This window comes from Polistes fuscatus, unplaced genomic scaffold, assembly GCF_010416935.1.
Source record: "Polistes fuscatus isolate 324 unplaced genomic scaffold, CU_Pfus_HIC Scaffold7, whole genome shotgun sequence".
NCBI lineage: Eukaryota > Metazoa > Arthropoda > Insecta > Hymenoptera > Vespidae > Polistes > Polistes fuscatus.
Window position 1 is genome coordinate 6,623,407 of NW_025113151.1, and position 22,471 is coordinate 6,645,877.

A 22,471-nucleotide genomic window follows, 5' to 3' on the forward strand; every position below is an offset into this window, starting at 1 on the left:
GATATTTGCATATTATAATAAGAAATTTGCTGTTTAATGATAAAATATTAATCTTGTTGCAAACAAAACTAATAATATTATTTAATTAGTAAATAATAATCTTTTAATGGAATATAATAGTTAATTTAAATCATTAATAAAATAATAAGCTTACCTCTGTGTGTGTGTGTGCGCGCGCGCGCGCGCACTTTTACTTTAAATAATATATTTAGTGGATATGTACTAAAGTTACTAATATAAAAAAAATAAAATATGTAATTAAAATCAATGAAAATGCACATAAATATTATGAAAAATATGCGAATACTGTCATAATAAAAAAAACTATTTATTTAATTAAATATTTATAGCTCAAATAATTATTCGAGATTCTTGTGCTGTACTGTATATTGTCTAGATAAAATGATTTTTGATAGTTGATGCAATGATATTTGATTGATAAATTTCACTGATTTGCTTTTGAAAATAAAGAAACATATTTAGGGTCATACTTAATATCGTTAAGCTTAATGCACGCATTAATATTTATCAGCTGAGCAAGAGTAGTACAATTTACTCTCATACTAAGACCTCCAACTACCATGTATGTGCTTAATTGTCCTAAGTTAACAGGTTTTGATGGTATTCCATAAAACGAATATTGGTTGGTCGAAGTTTTGTCCGAATCACTATCATTTGTACAATTACTAGGTATAAAATTAGTGTCGGTAGAATATTTTGGTAGCGGATTTATAGATTTTCGAGCAACAGCTTTTACTTTGTATGGATGATTGCGTTCACATATAGTTGACCTAGCTGTAGATTTTCTTGCAACCGCTGGATTTTTCGATTTTAGTTTCAATGCCCTTTTCTCTTGTCTTGCTTTTTCTCTAAAATCCGTCTCATTTATGCTATTCCACGAAACTTTATCCATTATGTTCTCCAACATATCATTATAATTTGTTGCAATTTCTATCTTAACTGAGAAATCTGGATGTTTATTTCTATTATGCGTTTCGACTTTGTTTGGATTATCAAATGTTTCTTGGCAATATCTACATTTATAATAATTTATGTGTCTGGTTACATGTTTTCTCATGTAATTGATAAAAATTGTTCTAAAAGAACATTCTGGACAAACATATACTTTATGTAATTCTTTTCCACACTTGGTTTTGAAATGAAATGGTAAATGAGAATGAAACATATTTTGATGATTTTTCATTTCGCAGTCAGCATAACATACTTCGTGGCACCATTGACAAACCCATGTTCTACTTTCGTTACTATCAACAGTTTGCACAGTCATTTCAGTATCACTATCCCCACTTTTTATGTTTGGAACTGGCACGTATACTTCGTTATATTTAAATGGAAGATTTACTCGTATCCCTTCTAAATTAATTACTGTCGAAGTGTGATGACTTGAATTCCAATGGCTTCGTAATACATCTAAAGTATTACTTTGAATTTTGCAATAAAAGCAAGAGTATCTTATTATTTCCTTTGAATCACAATTATTTGTACAATTTTCATTATTTTTATTTAAAACTTTGTTATCATTTGTAGATTTCTCTGCATTTACATCACTGCTAGTAGATGCAATATTTTCCATAGACACTTCTGTAATGTTAGATGGTACACGAGGATGACTGGTCCCCAAATGTTTTTCAATATCTGCTTTTAAATCACAATTAAAATCACAATATTGACACTTAAAATCAGTTTTTGGCCCGTGCGTTTTCAGATGTACTTCCAGTTCATGACGATTCAAAGCGATAAAACCACACTGTTTACAATCTCTTAATATTTCACTTGATACTTGATCAGTTTTATCTCTACCAACAGCTGAACTCTCTCTTATTCGAGTTCTTCTTTTCTGTTCTTTCGTTTTGATAATACCATATTCCTTCATCCAAAAATCATCAGTTAATTCCAAAGGATTATGAATGATTTTCTCAGCCAAACCGGGATGTTTTGTACGAACATGTAGACGCATCGAGGTTTCATTGCTGGTGCTTCGATCGCAATATGGACAAAGATATTGAAGAGATTTTAAATGTGATAATTGCACATGTAATTTAAATCCACTCAATCTAGTAAATCTCATTTTGCAATGTTTACAAATTAAATGATAATTTTTATTATTCTTTAGTAAATCTGTATAAAATATTTTAATTTAATTAGTAACGTATTTATAATATTTATATTATTAAAAAAAAACTTATAATATACATAAAATATCGATAGATAAAAGATTTGTCAAATTTACCTTTACTTTTCTTTGCTTGTACATTTTTTTTTTGACCTGATTCATTAGTATTAATGACAAGATTCTTGGTGCTACTATTATCATCATAATCATCGTCATCTTCGTCATCGTCATCATCATTTTCACCATCATAATCATTATTATCATTACCATTACCATTACCATTACCTTTACCATTAGCATTAGCATTAGCATTAGCATTAGCATCGGCATCGGCATCGGCATCGGCATCGGCATCGGCATCGGCATCGGCATCGGCATCCGCATCAGCATCAGCATCAGCATCAGCATCAGCATCAGCATCAGCATTACCATCAGCATCAGCATCAGCATCAGCATCAGCATCAGCATCAGCATCAGCATCAGCATCAGCATCAGCATCAGCATTAACATTATCTTTATTTTTATCCTTATCCTTATCCTTATCTTTATCTATATCCATATCCATATCCATATCCATATCCATATCCTTATCCTTACTTTTATCTTTATCTTTATCTTTATCTTTATCTTTATTCTTATTCTTATCCTTATCATTATCTTTATCATCACTGTCGTCATTACTATTTATATCAATAGTTTTCATTTTTTTAGTTACGTTACAGCTTATCTTCTTTCTTTTTGAATATACATTTTTTAACATTTCAACATCTTTCTTAATGATATTGTAATTATTTTTAGTAACAGAAGACTTATTCTTATTTTTTTCTGGCGTAATGGTATTTTTATTATTCTTATTATCTTGTTTCGGTATTAATCCTTTCATTATATCAGTTTGTTTCCTAAGCAAAGTACTGACCTATAAAATACAAAATTGATAATATAATAATCTTTGATGTTCTTACAATGTAATGTACGATTTTGTAAACATACCCATTTTTCAATAGAATAATCAGGAGAAAGAGGTTCATGATCCGGTCGTCTTCCACCGTGACGTCTTTGAAAATGCTTCAACAATGCATTACGATTTACAGATAAGAATCCACAACCTTTGCAATGCCATCTAAATGAGCATTAATAAATATTAATTATATATCATACGATGTTTACATTTGAGTCCCAAGCAAGCTTATTATTAATTAATAATTAGGCTTGACACCGTGTGTTAAATGAAAACAATTTTTATGATAGTTCAATAATAAATGATATAACAATATATATTATTTTATCAATTTTCTCTACGTTTTATTTTATGAAATTAATCGATTGAACAAATGAGTGGTTCATATTTACCTTGAGTAATTTAATTCTCTGTAAAGATGATCCCGCATATCGTGCTTGTATTTTGTCTTGTATTGATCACACAATGTACACATATACAAATTATTCACAGGACTTCCATAAGGTCCAAATACTTCTAATTCGTCATCAATTTCTGTACTCGCATTTACTTTCAATGGTGTTTTTTCAAGTGAAATATCACTATTATCCGTGATTATTTCCTTCGACGTATTACTTTCACTTCCAACAGAATTATTTGCTTCAATTTTCTCGCACGACAGAGAACGTTTTGACTTTTCATTACAATGCTTATTTTCATCTAAAGAAACTGATTTGCCGTGTTTAATTTTGGCTGGTTTAGTAGAAGCTAGATCCGAATCACTTTTTCTTTTTCCTTGTTTGATAGATGTTTCAGTTCTTAAAACCATTTCTTCATCCTCTAAAAGGATACCACGAATATGTCTCACTCGTGGCATATCTCTTCTCCAAAGAGGAGTAGTATCGAACGGTTCATCTTGTCCTCCTTGCTCAACCGAATCCCCTGATTTTTTACTTATACCTTTTATTTTTTCATAATTCATGATATAATTAATAATACTTGGTTCACCCACATGTTTGAAGGTAATATGTTGTTCGAGAAGTACTTTTACATTTGTCTTATAACCGCAGGCAGTACATTTGAATTGAGTCTTTTCTTCGTGAGTTAGAGATAAATGAGATATCATTTCAGTTTTGTAAACACATTTAAATTCACAAATATTACATTTCCAATGGTTACCATCTGGATCTGGAATTTCTTTTTCTATTTTTTCTTGAGCTGGTTGTTGAATGTTATTTTCTGTATTTTCTAATTCCCTAATTACCTTGACAAATGGTCTTTTCTCCGGATGTTTATCAGAAAGATGTCTCTCAATGATATGCCTATACAACATTCCATCACTATCAGAGAGCATATCCAATGCATCATATATTTAATAACATATATAAAACATCTGACAAGTGTTAAACAGAAGTAATTAACACTTTGGGTGCGTTCCACTAAGCGCTCACAACGATCAAAATGTTCCTTTAGAAACGTCACTTTAAAACGTCACTCATGACGTCATTACTAACGCTCACGCGAAGCTCACAACGACCCATCTGAAAACGTGGGTCGTAGTGAGCGTTGAGAAAATACCATAGTCCATTCCACTTGAATTTACGACAGTAACGCTCGTAGGTAAGTGGAACGGGAAAAACTGTGGTCGTGAGCGTGATCGTTGTGAGCGCTTAGTGGAACGCACCCTTTGACGTCCGGGCGTTTCGAAAAAATTTCTTCGCTTGGCGCCGGCAGTGCTTATACTTCGGATTACTTCGCTTACGATCGGTCGTTCTTGGAAGTAATAGCCCGATATGATGGTTGAAATTTCGACGTTTTCTCATTAATTTTTTTAAATATGAAAATAAAATGCGATCGTTTCGAACACCAGACGAAAGCTAAAGACACTTAAGTGTTGTCTCCGACCCCGAGCGATACTGTGCTCACAACACCACTGTGGTGTCGCCGGCCGGCAAAGTGTTAATATTATAGAATATTGAAAGAGTTTGACTGTTATTTTTCATTAATTTTATGTCTTACACTTGTCATATGTTTGAATTGTCATTTCTATTAAATAAAAATCATATATATCTAAGCTGACAAAATAAAATAATAATATAACAAACCTATGATAGTGATGATGATTACAATGAGAACATTTATAAAGTCTAGTATCATGCATTTTCAAATGAACTCCCATTTTATCAATTGCTATGTTCTGTACTTCTTGGCCCGGAGATGGTTGTGGACAATGTGGGCATCGGAAGTACTGTTCATCAGAATGCAATGCTTTTAAATGGTAACGTAACATAGCTTCGTCGACAGTAAGATAATTACATTCTGTTACGCTGCATACGTATCTACAAATAAAACAAAAGATAATTAATGATACAATTATATTAAAAATACTAAAATCAAATTGGCTTGTAACAATCGCGTATACTTTATAATACCTTTTATGCTCTGGTACAAATTTAGGTATAAAACTCTCATCGTTATCTTTTTCAGAGTCTTTAGGTTTTCCTCCCATTCGACCATTTTGATGAGAACTACTTGCAAGATTGACCATTTTGTCGAACATTCTTTCTTTTTTATCTAAACAAGGTACTGGATTGACTGGACCAATTTCTGGTACAGTTTCGTCTTTAGCATGAAGTTGCAAATGTCTAATAATATTAGTTCTAACTTTAGTAGTATAAGGACAAACAGCACATTGTATCTCACGATTATATATCGCTTGACGAGGCAACAATTCTATCTCGTCAGGACCAAAAATTAATTTTTCGTTATCAACAGTTTTGTCAAAATCTTTTTCCGATGCTCTTACCCCTTTTCGTCTTTTACCTTTTCGTTCTTTAGGCCACTGTGTAAAACAAGATTAAAATGTATTATTATGAAATTTAAACTAATAAGATAACACTTATTACGTTGCTATTGTTCACTTACGATATGTTGTACAATAAAAAGGCCATCGGCTGAAGGATTTTTTGGATCAGCAGGAATGACTTTACAGCATTGAACTTTATGCTTTGTTTTCATATGAGCATTGGCTTGATAAGAAACACTAAACCGTGCATCACATAGTGAACAACCAAAACGTTTTAATTCATGTAGTTTTAAATGTTCAAGTAAAAAGCCAACTTTAACAAAACGTCTCTTGCAGTGTACACAACTTGAATTCTTATCAACTGTTTTATTACTACACTTTTTCATATGTCCTCGAAGAATAGTGGAATTAATAGCATTGAAATCACAATTTTCATAGCCACATTTATACAATTCATTTCCTGTACAACCTGTATCTTTAATATCTTCCAAAGTCAAGGGTTTTACTGATTTAACATTAGTATTTAAAACATCAGGGCTATTCGAGGCTTCTATGTTATGAGTTATATTTATTTCTTGCTTTTCAGCCGAAATTATATTTGATGTTTCTTGGACATCCTCCTTATTGCTTTGGTTTAACTTTACTTTTATGTTTTTCTTATCGTCTTGTGCAATTTCAATATGATCTAATATTTCTATATCACTGTCGTCTGTTTTGTTTTCATTAATTGAAGACTTCTTACTAGCGGAACAGTTGTTTTGATTAGCCAAATTTTTCACGAAATTAGGATTGTCTAAAACATTGATATTGACGTATTCATCCGCACAATCTAATGAATTTGTTAATTGCAATGGATCTACTGCACTGATATCTCCATCTACGCCAGATAATAATTGTAATTCAGGTTCATGAAGAATATGCCTTGAAATATGATACTTTCCATCCGGATTAATATTTGTGTTTGATGTTTTGTTTTCTAATTGAAGAGCTTTATTGCAACTATTAGAATTTTTTATTACGTCTGAAGATTTATTTGTAAAATCCATAGAACTTTTATTAGATGACGAACAATTGCAATTATTAGAATTATTTATTATGTCTGAAGATTTATTTATAAAACCCATAGAACTTTTATTAGATGACGAAGAATTGCAATTATTAGAATTATTTATTATGTCTGAAGATTTATTTGTAAAACCCATAGAACTTTTATTAGATGACGAAGAATTGCAACTATTAGAATTATTTATTATGTCTGAAGATTTATTTGCAAAACCCATAGAACTTTTATTAGATGATGAAGAATTGCCTTCCTTATTACTGCTCTTCAAAAATAAATTAGTCACCATATCCGTTGCATCTTTCGTATCCAATATAGAAATGTCTTCTTCTAACAATTCAGAATTTGCCTGGTTATATTCAGTTGGATCTACCACTGTGCTGGACGTTTTCATGTCCAGAGTTCTTATTGACAGTCGATTTATTACGTCTGTAGATTTTTGTGTCTGAAATTTTATTGGATATTAGTTAAATCGAATGCTAAAATCATTTCTTTTATAAAAGAATCTTTCTCAAAAAAGTTACCCCATACCTCTGTTGATATAGTACGTTCAAGAATTTGTGGCAATCGATTACAATGAAATAGACTTAAATGGGTAAGCATATCGCTAAATGTGTCTGTACCATTTACACAGTACAAGCATTGGTGTTTATTAATTCCATGAGTTTTGTAATGCTATAAATAATAAAGAATAATTACATAAACATAGAATCATGCATTCTAAAAATAATTATATTATATATATTTAATTACATACTGTTATGAGATGATATGGTTTCATGTATGATGAGTGACATAAGTGACACCTATAACCAGGTGAATTAGCATGCTTTGCTTTTAAATGATTCAAGAATGCATCTGGTGTATAAAAAATCTTGTCACATTCTGAAAATAAAATTCATATTTTACGCTAAAGATTTCAATTGAAGTACGAACATAAAAAGAAGAAAAAGAAACGAAATAGAAATAAATTCTATTTAAAATAAAAAAAGCATACAAACCATGTTGACATATGAACGGTTCTACATGGTCACGACGATTAAAATCTTCTTTAGTCGGAATATCTTTTTTTTTTTTACCGAGCAAAATGCCAGTATGTGCGTTGTTTGCGTGAGATATCGCCTAGAAAAATTATAATATTGAAGTAATAAACAAGAATAATGAAATATATACATCTAAAAATTTACGAATAGTTTTGTTTTTAAAATACCTGATGTATTTGTACATAAGATGGTGTAATTGCTCTATAAAAACAGCAATTACATTGATAACGACAATGTGAATGCTTCTCATTTATGTGGTTTAGCATTTGCGTGCTATCGCTTAGAACCATATAACAATAGGCACATTTTTTATAATCATGTAGAGAAGGATCATTTATATTCACTAGAGCTATCACATGTAGATTGTAATGTTCGCAAAATAAAATTTCAGAATCTGATGTAAAAGAACAACTACGACCCATACATTTATACAAGTGACTGAGTTTTTGAGGTTTTAACATGGCCTTATAAGAGTCGGCAGTTTTCAATTTATCTACTGTTGACTTAGTTATTACATCCTTTGCTCTAAGAGAAGGCGTCGTTTTAATCACTTTTAAAATTTTGTAATTTGGATTTGTAAAAGATGGAGAGTTCGATCCCGCAATATGAGTAGTTATTGGTGATAAAGTAGTACCTTTACCAACAGATACTTGAAATGGTAATTGATTATGTTCTATTTGAATTATCTGTGACTTTGGGACAATAGGTATGAAATTGGTAGTAGTTGTTGATGGTTTAGGTATCAGTGGTTTGACTGATTTGACTTGTTTGTCTGATTTGTCTGATTTGTCTGCTTTGACTGTTTTGACTGTTTTGAGTGGTATTATTGTTAAAGGTTCATGAGAAACACCCGGTGTTCCAATTGCTGGTCTTATAGCCACAGGATTAATTCTTTTTAAAATCAATGGTTGATTAGAAGTTTTTAACAATGAAACTGTTTGATGTTTAACTGACAAAGTTTCAACAGCTTTTCTGATATCATTTATCTAAAAGAGAATATATTATATTAATAACTTTTTGATATTATTATACAAATTTGATCTTATACTTAAAATTAACATTAATAAATATTTTGGAAGATACTTACAATAGTATTTTCACTTTCGGCACTTTCAGTAGATGGTGCAAGACTAACTACATTCTCGATTTTTAAGAATGAACATTCTTCTTCTGTATCCGTTTGTAATACGTCACCTACAGTATCAGATTGACTCGCAGCTAATAAAAAATATACAAATATTAAAGATATATAAAATAGTATAATTTGTATATATAACTATACATGACTCTTTAATTAATTACCACTTAAAGATGGCCTGTCTTCTTGATTTTCTGAAGGTTGAGTAGGCACAGAAAGCATATCACCGCTTAAACGTCTGAATCTGAGGAAACTTTTTGGTTCATTGTCATTATTTGCGACCGAATTTGTAAATTCGTGTATTGTTTGATTTTGTTTATCAAACAAATGTTTAAGGCTGGAAATAGGTATTACATTTGGAGGTTTTGGTATAAATGTAATGTTGATATTATCAATTAGAGTACTAGTAGAATTTTCAGATGCATCTTCATCACGTGATTTTGTACTTTGTAATTGAGCGGCAAGTCTTTGTATGGTTGTCATCATCGGATCTTTTGACGATGCAGTAATATTGGAAGTTTCTTTTAATATTGTGTTTACATCTGTAGTTATTTCTGTGTCCGTTTGCTCGCTACTAGAATCTGAATCATAAATGGTTGCAGACTCTCTAGTAGTTTCATTATCGCTTGCCTCAATTTCATTTTCAACCGTCTTATTATCAACATTTGTGGATAGCGAGGGATCTTGGACATCTATTTTTTCAGAACTGAGATTTGAATTATTTTCAATCACATCTATAATATTATCTTGCTCATTTATTTTTTTTAATTTGGCAAATTTTAACGTGTCTTCCTGATTTATTGTTTTGGTATTTGATATAGATAACTCCATTGTCTTTGTATTACTTTGAGATTGTGTTGAACTAGTAGAAGAAACAGAGTCGTTTGAAAGACATAATTCGGAAACATTGCTTGTTGAAATAAGATTTTTATTCTGACTATATTCTTTTTGCACATTCGTTTTCATTTTATCTTTTAGAGTGTCGATAATAGATCTCTTCTTTTCGGAAATATCTTTATGTACTTTAATGCCAAAGTTTTCAACAATTTCTTGCATTTTCTTTTTTCGTTCCAATTGAATTTCTACTTCCTTACGCTCTAACTCAGGCGGACATACGAATACACTTAATTTATTATTAATAGTATTCGATATTGTCAGTTCTTCTGATCCCTTTTCAGGCAGTGTCGATTGTGTTTCAGCCTTAGATGCAATATTCGACTTATTTTTATTAGTCGTAGATTTTTTTTTCATTTTATCCTCTTTATTTTTCTGTTTAGAAATATCTTGTGTCTGAATAATTGTATTTACATCATCATTATTAGAAACAACCTGTGCATCCTTCTTTTGTTCGTTCTTCATTTCTTGTTCTACTGATTCAGAAGTTTCATTTGTTTCAACCTTCAATTTCAAATCTTGGTTAATTAATGAAATTAGGCTTGTAATGTCAGTCACGTCAGCAGACATATTTATCTTAATAATATTTACATCCGTGTCACAGAGATGCCAAATTTTCAAATGTTTCTGAAGATTGATTTTTTTTAATTGTACATAATTGCATGCCGAACACAAGTATCCATATAGACCGTTCTCTTTTGGTATTGGATCTATTTTTACGATATTATTAAAAGTACCACTATATTTGCGACAAAGTTTATAATAATGAGTACGCATAGATGGTTTAGTAATAGTTTCATAAGAACATTTCTTACATTGAAATCTATATTCTCCAGTATGTGCTGTACAATGTTCATAAAATGCTTCAATGGCAACATCTTTAGTTCCTTTGATATTGAAATAACAAAATCTACAATTAAATGAATAAGACTTCATCTCTGAAAATTTTGTACATGTCTCTTCATAATTATTATTTTTAGCTTCTTCTATTGCAAAATATGCTTCTTTTGATTTTAATCTAGATATTGAAACTTCATTTCCAGGATGATTCAATTTATAATGATGAATAATACTTTTACCATTAAACGGACAAAATAAGCACTTATATCTTTCATGACCTGACCAAGCATATTCAATTAATTCTTCTATGCTTAAATTAGGCCATTGTATGCATTGTTTATCATGCTTTGTTTTTTCTGTTTTGATTACACTATTTTTCACGTCACGTGTAGGGGACACTAAAGGTGCATTTGCACAATCTTTTTCTTTAGTTTTTTGTTTAGTATCTTTTTTCTTATTATTTTCTTCACCATTTATAACATTATCTTCGGCCTTATTAATTTCATAACCTGGATTTTCCAACTTTTCTATTACATCAGGCTTATCTTTTTGAACATCTACTTTCTTAAGTGTACCTTGAATTTCCGGGATAATTCGATCAGATTCTACTTGTACCGTAGGTGACACCTTTTTCCTTTTCTTTTTTGATAAAATCCCCATCTGCCAATTTAATTTCTTTCTTTTTCTTCTAACTGAAATTTTCTTTTGACTTTGCTCAATACGTATAGAATCATTTACATCATCATCAGCATCAACGTCGCTTATTTTCTCTAATTTAGATACGTTTTTGTTTGCTTTGGAAGATACTAGTTCTTCTACAGTATTACCATCTAATAATACTTTACTGTTATTTGGTTTATCAAGATTATTATTAACTTTCTTTCCAGAAGCTATACTACTTGACAAGGAGATATCCGAAACAATACTTTCTTCGTCCGTAATCGATGCAACATCTTCAATTTTATCGACACTGAGAAGTGTTGAACGTTTTTTTTTTAAACCCTTCTTAGAGAGAATGTTTGATCTACTAATCTTAGGAGATGCTATTTGCAGTGAGCTATGATTTGGTTCTTTTTCTGTATTAAGTGAATTATCTATAGCAGTGGTTAATTTTGCCACATCTATACCAAAACTTTCGTCCGAAGAACTATCAAACATTGTCTTGGAAAATTCGAGTTTGACAATATCCGTTTTTTCTATAAGAACTCGAGCCTCTTTAGGAATTTCTTTATGAAGTACACGTTTACTTCTACGTAGAACTTCGGCATCTTGATACTTTTCATCTTCTTCTTTAGAAACATCGAAATTTTTGTTACTACTCCATTCTCGATTATTAGTTCGCAAAGATAAAGGTTGATCTTCCTCGCTATCAGAGCTGGAAGCTTTTTCCTTCAAACGTTGACGTGTAAGCCTTGGTATTTCCTTTTTATTCTTGCATTTAGTTTTACTTAACTTTTGGTTATTTCGAATTCTAGGAACTTTCTTTGATTTAGAGATATTTAATACTTGTTCTTTACTTTCTATTTCCACATTATTCTGCTTAGTCAATGGTTTGCTTGCTTCTGATTTTTTGGATATCGAATTCAAGTTACTCGTAGACATAATTGTAGTAGAAGTACTCGTTTGATTTTCTTTCAAAACTCGACACATACGATGCCCAGTAGCAGTTACCACACCTTCGCTAATAAACATTTCTCGAATATCTTCCTGTAACATTTCCAAAGAATTTCTTCTTTTTGTTTTTGGTTTGGACATTTTAAAACCACTTTCTTTATCTTCAATGGTTTCATTCTTTATAGAAGTATTTTCGATTAATGTAAATTGTTCATTTGCATTAAATTCTTCTGTGCATTTTAGTCTCTCTTCTAAATCATCCTCCTTGACTTCAATTTTCTTGTTATCATTGCTATTTTCGACAATTTCATTCGTATCGTTATTAATTTCCGACATTTCGGTTATTTCAGACTTTACCACAACAGTAGGGGAGCTTTTCAAATGATCAATATTTAATTTCTCATCTGTACTTACAAGTTCCTTAGATTCAGAAGACGTCTGAAGAGATTCTTTCTGATCCTTTGCATTTGTATCACTACTGTTTAAATTAATATTATTATCTTTATTGAGTTCATTATTCTCGTCTTTTTCATCAGATAAATTATTTAATATACCCAATCTTTCAGCTAAACAATCTTCTTCAGAACTATCAGAAGAAACAATAACACGTCGCTTTTTCTTAACTTGTACCTTTTTCATCTCAGCGTCTGCATTCTTATCCGAACTGCTACTTTCAGATTCAGATTCAATGATCTTCTTAATTTTCTTTAATTTCTTAGCTTCCAATGCTTCGCCTAATTTTTTTATTAATTTAGCTTGTTTATACAAATTCTTTCCTTCACCACATTCTAAAGATTTCCTAATTAAACCCTCGATCCATTCTTGGGTAAGGTCATCCTTTATTTTATCTCCGTCTATTTCTGTATCATCTTTCTTTGGATTTTCTATAATTTCGGAAGTAGCCACAGATGCATTGGTTATTGAATCAGGCTCCTCGAATTTTGGTTCATCTTTATCAACTGTTGAAGTTGTCGGCGATGCAATATCTTTCTTCTCATTCGTTGTTTCTATCACTGATGCAACATCTTCATTTTTTGAAGGTATTACTTCAATAATACTATCATCCGCGTCCCAATTTTCTTTCGAGCTCGCCACATCGCTACTGCTCGTAACTTCAGAAGACGTATCGTCTTTGTCCGAGCTCTTTTTATCTTTGTTAGATTTTTTCTCTTCATTTGTTTTATTACTCAACGAATGAGTAGACTGTTCTGATCGTTTGATCTTTGGTATTTTGAATTTTTGTAATCCATAAGAACGACCACCCTTACCTTTTGTATCGATAACACCGTATAAACTTTCTAGAGGAGATTGCATTTTATCTATGGATGTTTTGTCGTTGTTTGTTTGTTTGCCATTGTTATCTGAATTACGTTTATTGTGACTTCCATTCTTTTTCAATTTCGACTTTTGTTTCATTTTTCGTAGCGTCAAAGGTAACGCCAAAGATGATACTGTACGTTTTTTTCTGGGATCTCTATTTGGATATGCATTATCTTTAAATTTATTCGAATTAGAATGCTTATCCTTGGTCAGACGTGGATCCCTATTAGAACCACTACTATTGTTACTACTACTACTTTCTCGATTATGATTTGAATTTACGGACGATGTACTGTGTTCTGTTCGAATTCGTGGATCTCTATCCGAAACAACGATTCGACTTTCCCTATTAAATCGATTACAATTGTCCCAATCATTGTGTTGTCCCATATCTCTAATTCCTCGATCAGATCTAGAGCGATTATCGCGATTAAAACTTTTCCTTCCTTCTCCTCTGCATCTATTATCATTGTAATAACTGTCTCTACTTCTACCTCGATTAGATCGATCCCTATCTCTATTATTCCAAGGACAAGGTGTACTTGGTCTTGAATATGAACTAGACATTCCCATCATCCCATCCGAACAACCTATTTCGGAATCATTTCGATAAGACGATTCATTCGACCTGTTTATTGGTTGATCCCATGATTGTCTTGCAATCGGATAATCAACGGGTCTATCAAAGGGGACATCATGAAAGCCTCTATATTGAGGAGGGTAATTGGTAGGGGATAACAGAGGTGGTATTATTGAAGAATCATCGTGACCACCAACTTCTTGACCCTGTGAAAGCTGATTATTCAATAGTGGTCTCATTCCATAATGATTTGATCTAATCGGCGAATCGTTAATTGGATGTGAATCCATAGGAGCTGAGTTTGGAATTCCAGAATTCCACATATCTTGGTGCATTCCCATGTTATGTTGTTGATACATGGAATTAGGCATTGGTATACTTTGCATCGAGTTATTGCCTATTGCATTGTAATTATTAGGAGAATTCCACTGAGAATTATAAAAATCATTTTGATTTGAGGGAAGATGAGATGGCCATAAAGACTGGTTTACAGATTGCCGATTAAAATGTTCCTGTTGGCTCGAAGGATCTACTCTTGGCCCATCTCCTGAGATAGGAGTTTGCGCACGTCTTTGATACAGCATTGCATTTCTGTCCTCTTGTACAACAGGACCGCCATGCGAAATATGCACGTTTCCTCCCATTTCTTCATCTTGCAAACGAGGATGCACATTCAACATTTTATCATTGGCATTATCACGCATTTGGCGTTGATATCTATCATAATTTTCAGGGTAACGTAATTCTACTTTATAAGATGGCGAAGATGATCGATGTCTATGGTCAAGTGACTTATCAATATTTGAAGAGAAATTATGTTGATGGGACGATGGTAGACCCTTTACTTCGTTTGATTTTAAAGTTTCCGATTTTGCATTTAACGATATGTGCATTGAATTAGGCAAATGTTTCCTTGGTGTAAGTTTAATAATATGTTTGTCTGTTTCTTCCCAACGTTTGTCGCTTTCCCGATCAATTTCGTCTTGAGAAAGCGAAAATTGTTTGGACGTATTTAAATCAATATTGTTACATACTTTTTTGTTGTTATCCTTCTTTGTTGGAGTTTCTTCTGCTGGCTTGTCCCCCAATCCTAATCTTTTAAGATCCGAATTATCTTGCGATTGATCATCTTTCTTCTTATTATCATCTGTGTCTTCTTCCTCGTTTAGTAATTCGGCTAAATCCTCGATAGAGAGCGGTGGTTCAGTTGAGACAGGTGGCGGTGAAACTAGCATGGCTGGTGGCTTTGAGTTTGATTTTGGTGTGGAAAATCCACCATCCTTTGCCCTTGATGAAATATTCTTATGTTTAGAGAACAAAATCTCTTGATCGGGTGATTTAAGTAAAGCTTCTGGAACGTTGATGGGCGATTCTGGTTTAGGATTAGAATTAATTGCGTCTAAATCTAATCCAGTCATTATATTTTTTTCTAAAACCGACGGCAGCCTTCTGGAACCTCCTAACGAAGGTACTGGAACGGTGACTATGTGCCGTGATTTTGTTAGCATTTGCGTATCTGCCACTTTTGGCGTTAAATTGAAACTTATTTTAGTCGTGTTCGGAGTAGTATCATGATTACTACTAGTAACCACAGGCTTCCAGGAACCTCTAATAAATTTAGGACTTTGTACCTCAGATTCTTCTAACATATCCCATTCGGAACAGGTAAGATCATCGGTATCTTCGTTATCAATCGAACCAATTCTCGAATTCGGCGAGTGTCTACCTATATCACAACTACGTTCAGTCGGTATTATGATTGGTTTAATGCTGTGAGACATATCCATTTCATTCAAATTTATATGCTCATCGCAGAGTTCCAATATCGAATCTACGCTTCTTTCTGTAGGTATAATTATTGGGGCCGTTTGAGAAACCGTTTCAGGACTCACTGGAGGACTCGGGCTGGCCGGAGTTTCTTCCACCGCTGCTTTTGATGTCATGGCTTCAGTTTCGGTTGATTCATTGTTCTTCTTGTTACGATTTTCATCGTTCGATGAACTGAAAAATATATTGTCCTATTCTATTGCTATGCATCTAATAAAAGTATTGACACAAATAGAATTTTCCTATAATTTCATTTCTTAAATTTTCATTACATATGTAAAACGTATGATTCTTTATTAACTTCGTTATATTTAATGTATATCTTTCTTTTACATATATTTACAGAAATTTTATAGGAAAATATAATTTGTGCAAAAAATTCTGTTCAGTACTTTATACATATATGCATGTATCTTTATAATCAATTGTAAATCGAAGATATTTTTACGTACAGCGAATGCAAAATGATAAAAATAATAATTTATTTTACATGTGCTTTTTTTTATAAAGAAATAAATTTTTGTTTTACATTAAATATTATCAAATTGAAAAATTTCTATACATACGCTGTCGGCTGCGAACCAACGTCCTCGGATTTTTTGTTTGACGCGTGAATACCTGGTGTATTTCCCTGAAACTCGTGTCGAATTAGAATAATTAAAATACACTAATAAAACATGCACTCTACGAAAGCCTGAAATAACTAAAAAATACAGAGCGATAGAGAGATAGAGAAACATCCATAATAGCCTTTTTAAAGTTGGAATAGATTAACACACCATAATACCATTAATCAAACAAATTTTGTGCAATGGCAATATAGAATTACAATTTGTGCGAATAATACTTATACAACTTGTTGTATATACATATATATAATAATAATAATAATAATAATAATAATAATAATAATAATAATTATGTAATTTGCAGTCTACAATGCATTAAGTGAAACAATATTGTGGACGTAGAATTAGTAGTGAAATAAATCTATAAAGCCATAGATAACACATTTAATGTTTTGTGAACTTGATGTTTTGCACATATATTTATGTATGAATGATGTTTATTAATGTTATAAATAAAAAATAAAATGAACAAAAAATTAATAGGAAAAACTACATTTGCCCTTCATAAATTCGTACAAGGGATAAGATTATGAATAAAGTGATATAAAACGTCCAAAAATAATATAACAATGACAAAATATTCATTCGTTAAAAGAAAAAATATATATATATTTATACAAGATTTGCACTCCAAAAAGGTAAAAATTTGATTTGCAAACGGGTGAACTTAACTTCCAGAAACGAGAATTTGGAATGCAAAATCTGTATTTAAAATATTACAATGAACATGTGTAAATGAAAATTACATGATAAATAAGATTACCTACCTTTTCAACTTTATTGTACAACTTTTGTAGAACATCTTCGCATCTTTTTAGAGTTTCTATCTTTAACCTGTTCCATTAATAAATCAACTATCAGTATTTATAAAATATAATAATATATGTTTGTAATTATCATAGTTTGTACCAAAAAAATTATTTTGACAATTTGCGTATACGCACAAATGCAAAATAAAAAGAAAAAAATATCTATTAATTACTAAATTTATCTAATAAATTGTTCACCGTTACGCAATATTATGTTAAACAAAATATAGAAATGCGACGTACTTCCGTTTACTATTAGACAAAATTCCATGAAGACTTTCCATCTTTTGCAATTGAATCTCTCTTGACTCGTCCTTAACATTTTGTAACCTCTCGATCATAGCTTCTAAAAACGGAATGTATTTTTGCATTTCTGCGAATTTCTTACTATATTCGTCCATCTTCTCTTCGTTTTCTTTTAATTTACCTGTATCAACATAAAAATATTTCTTAACTATGCTATATTTCTATATAAAAAGAAGAAATAAGAGAAAACTGAAGAGATATAGGGAGCAAAAAATCTACACGTATTTGTGTTATAAAGTGTATGTAAGTGCATATAAGAATTACATCGAATTTGTAAAAATGAAATAAATATGTTATATATATATATATATATATATAATATAATTACAATTAATTAAATAATCCGGAAAGAATTATTTTATCACAAAATACTTCGGATCTATATTTAACGTATCAAACTTCTGAACTGTACTGTCCATTTCTGGAAAATGTTGAAGACGTAGGTGGCGACACCGTAAAACCCTAGCAACATCTTTCTTAAATCATACTTCCGCGTATTAATGTACGAAAGTATTCATAAATTCGCGTGCTTTAATGCATATTGTTTTTAAAAAAATGTTTACATATATATATATATTACTAAAGGAAAATCTATTTGCATTATATAAGAAGAAATTGCCGACTCTATCAGATAGTTCACCATTACGGGTAGATCAACGCCATTTTGTTATGTTGGACAATGCGTTAAGGTAAAAAGTTATTGCGACGTTTACACACATTTGCACGTTTTATCAAAGAATAGTTAAATACCTTAAAAAGTGCAACAAACTATCGTCTAAGTATTTATTTGTTTTTGATAATTAAAAATCTTGATAATAGTTACGATCACTCGTGATAAGTTGATGACCATTCTGCGTGGAAATATGCATGCGTTGTTACATCCGTTACAAAAGAAAAAGCTTTACTTCTGGACAAGAAACTCTCACACAATCTACATTTTGACGCTACTTTTATTTGTAGCAATATTATCGAGAAGAAATAATAAAGTTACTATTTATTGTACATTCAAGTAAAAAACGTATTCTTTAAACATGCCAAGAAACATATTCAACACATTAATTGAATGCATAAAAAACCACCAACCTCACTTATGCACATTTCATATGTCACTTCCGAACTCTCACTAATCTTCACTTGTAGACATTTTCTAAGTTAGCTCGTTAAACACAATGAACACTAAATCTGTTTCTTCAGCTTTAGGTGAGAAATAATGGTCTACGATAAAGATAATGTTTCACAATATTACGACACAACACTAAACGAACACTATATAAATTCATGACGTAGGAACACTGAAACACAAAACCATTGGATCGTTTCATTCTCTTTACGAACGTTCCTATACGTACACTCTTTATACATTGTTTTACCTTTCTTTGATTCTTATTAAAACATATGTGATTCAAGTATACACATATATATATTACGATTAACTATTTCGTATTCTATGAAAAATGTCAGAGTTTACCCGAGAAAATCGATGTCATTAAAAAAAAAAAAGAAAAAAAAAACAAAACAAAAGAACCGAGAAGAAAAACAATTGATAAAGCTTTTTCGTTGAAATGAATCCTTTAGTTAAACAATACATTATACCCCAAGGAAAAACAATATTTAATTATGATATGAACTACTAATTACAAGTATAAAATCGAACTGTTCATTCGATATAAAAATTATTAGTGTTATATTAAAATACACTGCGAATTATACACCATACGTTATCACCAACAATTAAATTAATAATGCATTGTTATGCATAGAATTAAAAAATACGTTTGATATATATTCATATTAAACGCTTGTAACACGAAAAAGAAATCATAAAAAGCCTATATATTTACATTGTGACATATAAGAAGCACTCGCGTTAACCCCGAAAAAGAAAATGGCGTAAGTTTAATCAGTTCCTAACGGATTCAAAGAACGTATAGGACTCCGTATAGTTCTCGAATGTTCGTTACAGGTATAAGAGAAAATGGTCGTGTACGTAAAGTCGAAAGGCTGCCTCAAAGGGCGCACAATGGCTGCCTCTATCTATGGCGCCACCACAACCTCGTTAGTCTCAACAACGACGACGACACAACGGCGACATATATATTTTACCATCGAGGATGGATGACGTATAAATAATTGTTTAATTTTATTTATTCGACTTACCTTTTTCACTCATTACAATCGAGACATCTGCTTTCGTAGACTGGTTGAATTCTTTTAATAAAGTCTAGGCAACGAGGGATCAGTCGCTTCGATGATATTTTAAATTAATTTCCAGGCGATACAATGAATATATTTCTTTTGTGTTAACCGATATTTATATTCGTAGCGTAGTTAATCTCTTTGTCACGTTAAAACGTTTTCTATACGTATTATCTTTTCTTCCTTCTTTCTTCAAGTGTCATATCCTGCCATCTCTCTCGATCTATGCAATATACCGAGAATCCGTCTCCTAGGATTCGATAAAATGAAGGACTAGTATAACCGACAATTCAATGACCTACCCATCGCGAATGCAAAAGAATGCTAGCCAGAGGCTTCGTTTTAATAAACCGAGTTTGATTACAGTACTTACCGTACACAGTATTACCAAGAATAATAGTTTATTATGACTATTGATAGGTAGATGTACGTGTATAACGAAGTGGATTAAAAACGATTCTCTATCACCTTAATATCTATCTGTCGTCACTGCGATCTACGTTCTTCTATGACATAAGTTTCTCTTTCGTTACTACTACTCTTTTAAACTGTTTCCTTTTAACAAAAATGGATGGTACGAATAATGCGATATTCGTGTATGTGTGTCCTATGCGTATGTGTACGATGCGTTAATTGTTCACGTACACGCGAGTGCGCGAGCGCGCGCATTCCTATGCGTCAAGTCTTCATCGTAGCGTCGTCGTTGTATCGTCGTCGGATAATCAAAAAGATAACTTATTTTGTTGCGTTTTGTCAGTATCTTGATCAAAAATAAGATGCAACTGAAATAACGATATTACTTTCTACTAACATCGTCTCTCACACGATTCTAAACGCTAATATTTTTAAAACCCCCATTAATGGAACAACTCAATATGTATCATGTTGTTATATACTTTCGATTATTACTATGGACACTAGTTCAATCTATTTCTTTTTTTCAAATATTAAACACAAGCCACGGAATTCTCTTTCCTGCATTGATCTGCCATTTGCAAATCGTTGCAAGAATACAGCGACATCCGGCATTACTTTTTTCCTTGAACTACCATCACCATTCGCCACACCACACCACCACTACTGGTCGTATAAATTCAACAGTTGTGACATCTCGCGATGAAAATTACAAACATTTATCATCTATACAATTCTTTTTTTATCTCGATATCTCGAAGATAAATTTTGAATAGTTTTTCTTCTTATTTTTTTTGTTTTTTTTTTTTTTTTTTTTTAAACGATTTTATAACATTCATATACGTAATATTATTTTATTGTCTACAAGGCATCTCTCAAATTCTATATTTATATTTAATATATTCGTCGTATACGATCGATACTCTTAATTGAAAATGAACGAGAAAATATCTCAAGTTTAAATTATAATTACAATTCTTTGTATTTATTTTTCTCCTTTTTTCTTTTTTTTCATTTTTTTTCGTTTAATTCGTTTTTGACATTTTTATAGATGCAATATAATCTAAAGTTTCTAATAATAACTTTATTTACAATGATCGATCTTCGCGACGCATGAACCTAGAGTAGTAAATCCTTTCGCAATTTTTTTATCTTTTTTTTTTTATCTTACGCTTAGAGAAACATGAATTATTTACAAAGGAATTTCTGATTTAACTATACGAACTTATAATAAATCGTTTTTTCTTTTTTAACACGATGAAACCCTCTTTTAAACTGAATTATGATTAATTAATTGGAGAGATACGTGGTGCTTGTCACTAAATTTCAAAAATCTTAAACATTTATAAGATTTTTTAAAATTTTGTAAGAAACTTTTCTTTTTTATTGCACTATGGCTATAAAACTACTTTGATTATAACGTATATACGTACACGTAATCAACGCGTGGATGTATATATATATATTTATATATATGCGTATATTCCCTAAAACAAGACACTCGTTATTATCTCACCGTAAAACTAAATGAAACCAAAAACCCTTCTTTTTCTTTTTTTTTGTCTTTTAATTAGAGATCAAATATAAACGTGAGTATTTTTGCAAAATTAAAAAATAGAAACAAAACACATAGGTCTCTCTCCTAATTATTCCATTCAGTAAATAATTTGGGCGATAATATGTTGTAGCCTCTCTCTCTCGTTAAAGGCTCAGATGGAATACACAAACGTTTTACAAACACATACACTTCTACACACATTGAATTCATTCTAAATCATATACTTAAGTAAATTTTGTTTGTATAATAGTAATAATTCATTCCTGCGATTTCTTTTTTTTCTGATAATTATGGACGTTTTTTTAAACTTCAAAAGTTCAATAAGGAAATATTAAGAGATCAATTTATATTATATATATGATATAT

The 22,471-nt window shown here is 31.2% G+C and overlaps 1 protein-coding gene and 1 long non-coding RNA gene across 2 annotated transcripts; one reads left to right on the forward strand and one right to left on the reverse strand.

Annotated features, from left to right (window-relative positions):
• Positions 1 to 307: 307 nt before the first annotated feature.
• Positions 308 to 21,246, reverse strand: LOC122524271. Its single transcript, XM_043646419.1, has 20 exons — positions 20,507 to 21,246; positions 20,095 to 20,383; positions 17,875 to 18,058; positions 17,590 to 17,656; positions 16,760 to 16,830; positions 9,283 to 16,367; positions 9,068 to 9,198; positions 8,148 to 8,966; positions 7,939 to 8,059; positions 7,695 to 7,822; positions 7,469 to 7,612; positions 5,997 to 7,382; positions 5,504 to 5,913; positions 5,177 to 5,410; positions 3,485 to 4,393; positions 3,125 to 3,254; positions 2,855 to 3,050; positions 2,643 to 2,749; positions 2,252 to 2,531; positions 308 to 2,139 (listed from the first exon to the last, which is right to left on the reverse strand). Exons 2-20 carry the CDS (start codon positions 20,105 to 20,107, stop codon positions 446 to 448), a joined length of 14,109 nt encoding a protein of 4,702 aa, XP_043502354.1. The 5' UTR covers positions 20,108 to 20,383; positions 20,507 to 21,246; the 3' UTR covers positions 308 to 445.
• On the forward strand, positions 18,268 to 18,939 carry LOC122524403. Its single transcript, XR_006305529.1, has 2 exons — positions 18,268 to 18,626; positions 18,757 to 18,939. It is a non-coding gene; the product is annotated as an uncharacterized LOC122524403 (long non-coding RNA).
• Positions 21,247 to 22,471: the final 1,225 nt, after the last annotated feature.

What these genes read in the sequence shown, in the direction of transcription:
- LOC122524271 (XM_043646419.1), bottom strand. An exon ending in GTTGGTTCGCAGCCGACAGC is followed by an intron (nt 16,368 to 16,759) that starts GTATGTATAGAA and finishes TATATTTTTCAG; the next exon opens with TTCATCGAACGATGAAAATC. An exon ending in CCGAAAGTGAAAATACTATT is followed by an intron (nt 8,967 to 9,067) that starts GTAAGTATCTTC and finishes ATTCTCTTTTAG; the next exon opens with ATAAATGATATCAGAAAAGC.